Source organism: Asparagus officinalis, chromosome 8, assembly GCF_001876935.1.
Source record: "Asparagus officinalis chromosome 8, Aspof.V1, whole genome shotgun sequence".
NCBI lineage: Eukaryota > Viridiplantae > Streptophyta > Magnoliopsida > Asparagales > Asparagaceae > Asparagus > Asparagus officinalis.
In genome coordinates, this window is record NC_033801.1 from 36,329,466 (window position 1) to 36,335,739 (window position 6,274).

At 43.5% G+C, this 6,274-nt stretch overlaps 1 protein-coding gene across 1 annotated transcript; it reads right to left on the minus strand.

Annotated features, from left to right (window-relative positions):
• On the minus strand, positions 2,005-6,184 carry LOC109821136. The gene is made up of 7 exons (XM_020387329.1): positions 4,078-6,184; positions 3,822-3,995; positions 3,666-3,725; positions 3,395-3,592; positions 3,068-3,310; positions 2,842-2,991; positions 2,005-2,771 (listed from the first exon to the last, which is right to left on the minus strand). The coding sequence occupies exons 1-7, from the start codon at positions 6,182-6,184 to the stop codon at positions 2,029-2,031; spliced, it is 3,675 nt and encodes a 1,224-aa protein (XP_020242918.1). The 3' UTR covers positions 2,005-2,028.

Below are 6,274 nucleotides of genomic sequence, written 5' to 3' on the forward strand. Positions count from 1 at the left end.
AAGAGTATACGAGTATAAACTGCTCATCGATACTCCAATAGGTATATAAGTCTAAACTGTTTCCCACTATCGACGGGAAGTTCCTGGAGAATTTTTATATGTAATATTCTTAAGGATAACCCGGTTATGTAACTCAGTATGATGTTAGACCCAGTTTCACGAAGGAAGCTGGGGGTGGATGGTTCATGTAACGGGAAGTTCTCGGAAGAATGCTATATGTAATTTTCTTAGAGATAACCCGATCATTATAAACAAAGTGATAAACACTACTTCCCACGGTGATTTCCGAATACTCTTTTACTGAGATGAGATTCGATCACTTCTTTAGATCAATCTTCCCTCACAAAACCCTCAATTGGTCAAACCTTTAAACAGTTAGGACCAAAGCCAAAATCCCCTCTCGATTCCTTCCATGAACGAGAGGTCCACAAATTGAACGATCAAACCTTTAAACAGTTAGGATCGTCTCAAAACTCCCACTCGGTCAAACCTTTAAACAGTTAGGACCAGAGCCAAAAATCCCCTCTCGATTCCTTCAATAAACAGTTAGGATCGTCTCAACTCCCACATGGTCAAACCTTTAAACAGTTAGGACCAAAGCCAAAATCCTCTCTCGATTCTTTCCATGAACGAAAGGTCCACAAATTAAACGATCAAACCTTTAAACAGTTAGGATCGTCTCAAGTCCCCATTTGGTCAAACCTTCCAACAGTTAGGACCAAAACTAAAATCCCCTCTCGATTCCTTTCATGAACGAGAGGTCCACATATTGAACGATCAAACCTTTAAATAGTTAGGATCGTCTCAACTCCCACATGGTCCTCGATTCGTTCCATGAACGAGAGGTCCACAAATTGAACGATCAAACCTTTAAACAGTTAGGATCATCTCAAATCCCCATTTGGTCAAACCTTTAAACAGTTAGGACCAAAACCAAAATCCCCTCTCGATTCCTTCCATGAACGAGAGGTCCGCAAAATGAACGATCAAACCTTTAAACAATTAGGATCGTCTCAAATTCCCATTTGGTCAAACCTTTAAACAGTTAGGACCAAAACCACAATCTCCTCTCGATTCCTTCAATGAACGAGAGGTCCACAAATGATTCCTTCCATGAACGAGAGGTCCACAAATTGAACGATCAAACCTTTAAACAGTTAGGATCGTCTCAAATTCCCATTTGGTCAAACCTTTAAACAGTTAGGACCAAAGACAAAATCTCCTCTCGATTCCTTCCATGAACGAGAAGTCCACAAATTGAACGATCAAATCTTTAAACGGTTAGGATCGTCTCAAAACTCCCACTTGGTCAAACCTTACTACAGTTAGGACCACAGTCAAAACCTCCTTTTGATTCATTTTACGAACAAAAGGTCCCCTTTTGAGTTGAATAGTCAAACCTTATGACAGTTAGGATTATTCAAACCAATCCAGATTCTCTAAGTGGAGATCCCACTTTGAGTTTCTTTTGCACCAGGAGATAGAATATAAAATTCTTCCTCTCCAATTTTGGGTTTATCTCTACCAACAAACAAGAGACCAGGAGATAGAATATAAAATTCTTCATCTCCAGTGTTAGGTTCATCTTTTCACCAAAAAGACGTAACCCATCAACATTTCCAAATCCATGTTTGATGCATGGGGGACTTTATCTCGATCCCTTATTAGAGATAAGCCTACGCCTAATACGCGTTGCCGGGTGGTCCGTTCCCGCGAAAACGACCAAGCCTATGTATTCAACATCATAGCACCAAGTCTAAGAGAGTTTATTCTTTTAGCACAACGTTACATGCAGAACGGACTTAAACAATCTGCATGCTAGCCCGATTCAAACGGTAATCGGTAAAGGCATATCAAATCCGTTGATGGCTGAGGATTTGCCAAAAATCCTATAAGTATTATGACTATTTATTCTAAACAAGAATGAGTAATCATAATAAAACCTCAATGAGCAAAAAGATTGTTCATTGTATTAACCAAAAGAGTTCAAGCAAAGCAGCACAAAAGAAAAGATGCATGTTTTCAAAATTACAATAATTTGTAATGACGGAATTCATCTTCTAATTTAGAAAGCTTTGTCGCGTAAGCCAATTCGAGCTCAGGTATCAGTTTGGCTTTAAATTTTCTTTCATCGATACTTTGAATTCTGGCAACCTCTTGTTCTTTGTCATCAAAAGTCTTGTTCTGGAAATTAAGTTGCCGGAGTATATCCACCTCAGCTTGAGTTACTTCTGCTAGATCAGACTCCAAAAATTCGCAAGCATCCTTAGCTTCGGCAAGTCGTTTCTCTAACTGGGCTACCTCTGTCCGACGTGATTCCAAATCACGATACAGGTCTACCTTGATTTGAGCTTTCTTGGCAGCACTCACCCGGAGTTGATCAATGCGAGTCTTCAGTGTTTGAAGTTCGGATTCAGCGGATTTCTGAGAATCACGCCATGCTTGTAGCCTCAGGTCCATTTCGGAAGCGATGTAAGAAGGTGCGCCATCAACTCGAAAGTTCTGTAACTGTTCAATGTGTTGTTTAAGATCGACCAAATAAGCTTCTATGGAGTTAGATAATTCGGTGCACCCCTGTTCTTTAATTCCTGATACATGGCGATCGAGAGACTTCCTGAAAAGTTCAAATGGTGAACCTTTAAGAAGAATCCGATCGACCATGGCGTTTAAGAAATGAACGAAGCTTTGGACGTCAACACAGAGGGCAGCTTTGTCCGGATCTTCATCTGCCAATAAAACTTGAATCCGCTCGGACAATGAAGAAGAAATAGCTGCAAAGAGAACAAATAAGTTAAGTACAAGAATATGTACGCTCGCTGGAAGAATTCACGACCGAGTTACCTTGGCTTGTTGAGGTCAGAGCAGATTCTATAACAACAGGGATCTGTTCAGGAATAACGATCGTCGGTTGAGTTACTATAGGAGACGGTTGTTCACCTGAAACACCTGATGGCTTCGGATCCAAAGCGACAAAATCTTGAGGAACAAGTTCTGTCAACGAGAAAAGGATGAATGATCACTCCGCAAGTATTAATCCAACTTCAAAGCACGATTAGACAAAACGTACCAAGCTGAGTCGAAGCGGCAGGGGGTTGTTCTCCCGCTGTATCCTTTGACCCTCCTACTTCATGATCCACTAGAGTCGGAGCAGAAAGCACAACAGGTTCAGCTTCGACAATAGCGGAAGTCGGGGGAGCAGTGACTGGTGGTTCAACTTCAGCTGGGGGACTTGCCAAGAGTAAGAAACCCAGACCTTCAGGTTGATCACATTCACCAATGACAGTAGATGCATCAGCTTTGTTGGTTGGTCCTACATTTAGAATTCTTATTTCAGTCATCCAAGAATAATAAGAGATGAAAGTATAGTTAAACATTGGAGTCTAAAAGGATATACCTTTTGATACACCTACTTCAGCTGAATCAACTCGAGTAGTTGGTCCTGCAGTAGCGGATGGAACCGGATTTGATAGTATATCGGAGATCTCCTGGTGTACATCTTCGGACATATCAAGATCGAAATCACGCTCATCGAAATCTCCGATACCCATATCATGGGTAAGTTCGATATCTCCCGGTTCGTCGACTGTGATGTCTGTTAAACAGAAGAACTCGTCAACACATATACAAGAACTATCAAAGAATCAAAACAAATAAAGTGAGATTACCTTCAACAATAGTTGCGGGATTAGCAGCGCTACTACCCGCACTCACCTCCTTTAGTTTAACTAAAAGAAGATAAAGCGCACAAGTTAGTAGGAGAGGAACACGTTCTGATTCACTTATCTTCCGAAAATGTCCCCCAAAGGAGAAAACATCAGTACCTGTATCTGCGGTTGGCGAGGTCGATGTGGTGGCTGGAGGAGGAACAATGTCCATATGAAGGGGTTCCTCGTTCATAGCCTTGTGCACTTGTTCAGTGAAGCTAGATTCATCAACATCCATTAAACCCGGAGAAGAAGGCTTGGGCACGATTTCCCCTTCCTCTTCTGATTCAACTGCAATGATAAAAGAATAAATGCGACGCCTTATTCAAAAAAAAAATAAGATAACAGAAAGGAGATGAAGATGAAACTTTACCCCTTTCATCAACTGGAAGATCCTGAGTAAACTTCTCCTCAAATAACGGAGAAAGTTGGCGTTCCCGATGAGCCGTCTTTTTAATCCTCTTCGAGGCACGAGAATCTCGAGGAACCTCGGAGCTTTCATGTCGAAACTTGGTACGTAATTCGGTTCCTTGAGTCGGCTGAGGTTGAACCTCAGAAGGAGCAGTAAGCCGAGATCTTTTCCTGTTAATAAGCGGGGCAACCTCTTCTTCCTCTTCTTCTGCCTCTCCCTCCTGAGAAAGCCATCTCAAGGTCATCTTGTTGGAGGACGACAGGGGAATGTTCTTTTCCTTCATTTGTATACCTTTTGAAGGAGCACCGGGTAATTTGGGCGAAGAAGCTCGACGAGTCCTGTGAGCCACGGGAGACAAAGGTACATCACCCTCTGCGTCGCCTCGGGTCTCATCCTCTTCGCTGGATGTCTCGAAGTCGTCGCTCTCTTCGGAATCAGCTACCTGTTTTCCTTTACGAGAAGACGTAGCGGGCTCCTTTCCTTTTTTTGATACAATTCTCCGAACTACAGCCTCGGATTCCAGTTCGTGGAGCTTCTTCTTCGCAAGAGGAGTATTGGCGGCTAAAATCCACCGGCAGTAGAGGAAGGTTAAGTAAAGACCAGGCTCAGCGACAGGCAAACTAAATCGAGCTCCGGTACAGCCAGCAACATTCCAGAACCAGGCACGTACCCCATCAATAAGGCCTCCGCAGTTTATCAACCATTTATTGGGATTCCCGATATACAATTGATCGTAGCCGAATTGTCGCGCAAAACGGCAAGGAAAATAAGGCTCAATCCTGCAAATGTTCTTCGATCGAAAAACATTATAGCCTGGGCGAATGTTCATGAGCCAATGAAAACTACCCGTATCGAGAGAGGTCCTGTTAGCCCCAGGCATTTCCTCGTCAACAAGCGTGTCATTATAGGCACCAGAAAACCGAGGGAAACACTTATAGAATTCCCAGCATTTGGCATTCTTGAATTGCCTCACACGGTCAGTCCATGGTCGGGAAGGATATAACCACTTACATCCTTCTAAGAGCTGCAGCAAGGGGATTTCTGGATCAGACGCATCAGGCGCTGACATCATGTCCGATCGATGGAGAACTAGCCACGCCATCAAATAGGTGTACGGAAATTCGACGCTCGACAAAGGAATCTTAGTTGAAGGCTCGGCACCCACTTTGGTAAAGGTGTTGGCTAGGTTACGCAAACCGCTATGGAGGTCAGCAATCATAGCAGAAAGAAGAGATAACCTGCCTCTGACAACTAGTTGCACGGCGGGAAAGAGAACTTCAAGAGGAAGCGCCTCAGAAGACTGATGCGGCACTACACATCTCTTTAGCCAAATGGCCAGATAACCGGAAAGAAGAGTTGCAGGCTTCATTCTCTTTGTGGCTTGCCACAAGAAAGTGTTGAACTTGGTGCCCTTAAGAAAACCACCTTCAGATGACTCAGTTCTGTAAGACTGAGCATTAATCTTCGTGATTAGCTGGTTGACGTCAGAAGGGGTCAGAATCGGTGATTCACAGACTTCTTCACCGGTCGGGCTCTCAAGGTTCTGAAATAGGTAGTCGGCGAACTGTTTTAAACTGACTCGAGCCGCCTTCTTACTCTTCACTTCAATCTTGGCTATCGCTATCTGATAATGACAAGTTAACTCCCAGAGGATGTCATAAGCAGGAGAGCAGGCCTTCTTCATTTTCATCAACTGACGATTATTAGGAAAATATTCTTGGTAAGGAGTATTCCCCAATGGCAATCCGGATACCTTCATCATTTCGTGGAGCGGAAGCCCTAATTCCCCATACTTGGTAAGAAAGGTATTGGTCTCCGGAATATAAGACTCGAACAAAGCCATAAAATGATCTGCACTCACTGGGAGACCATGCATACTAGCTCGGATTGGAGCATATAATCCCAAATCCCGCAACTCCTGATCCCAACGATGGAGTACGTATTTGGTCATCCTAGCCCACCATTTGTCAGGAAGAGAATGAACCCATCCATAACACCTGAATCTTGGAATGGGAAGTTCTCGACCAACCCGAGCGAGCTTATTCTTTACGGTATTGGCCCTTATCATCAGTTCGTTTTGGGGCCCACCATCTGGTCCAAATATACCAGGGTGAAGACCACGAACATCAGGCCTACCGACAGAGCCAGGAGCGCTAAT

Bases quoted from the DNA above. Each gene is read 5' to 3' on its own strand.
- LOC109821136 (XM_020387329.1), bottom strand. From the start codon at position 6,184: ATGATAAGGGCCAATACCGTAAAGAATAAGCTCGCTCGGGTTGGTCGA. The intron at 2,992-3,067 runs GTACGTTTTGTC...TCTCGTTGACAG, and splicing joins TGCCGCTTCGACTCAGCTTG to AACTTGTTCCTCAAGATTTT. The intron at 2,772-2,841 runs GTAACTCGGTCG...TTCTCTTTGCAG, and splicing joins TCTGACCTCAACAAGCCAAG to CTATTTCTTCTTCATTGTCC.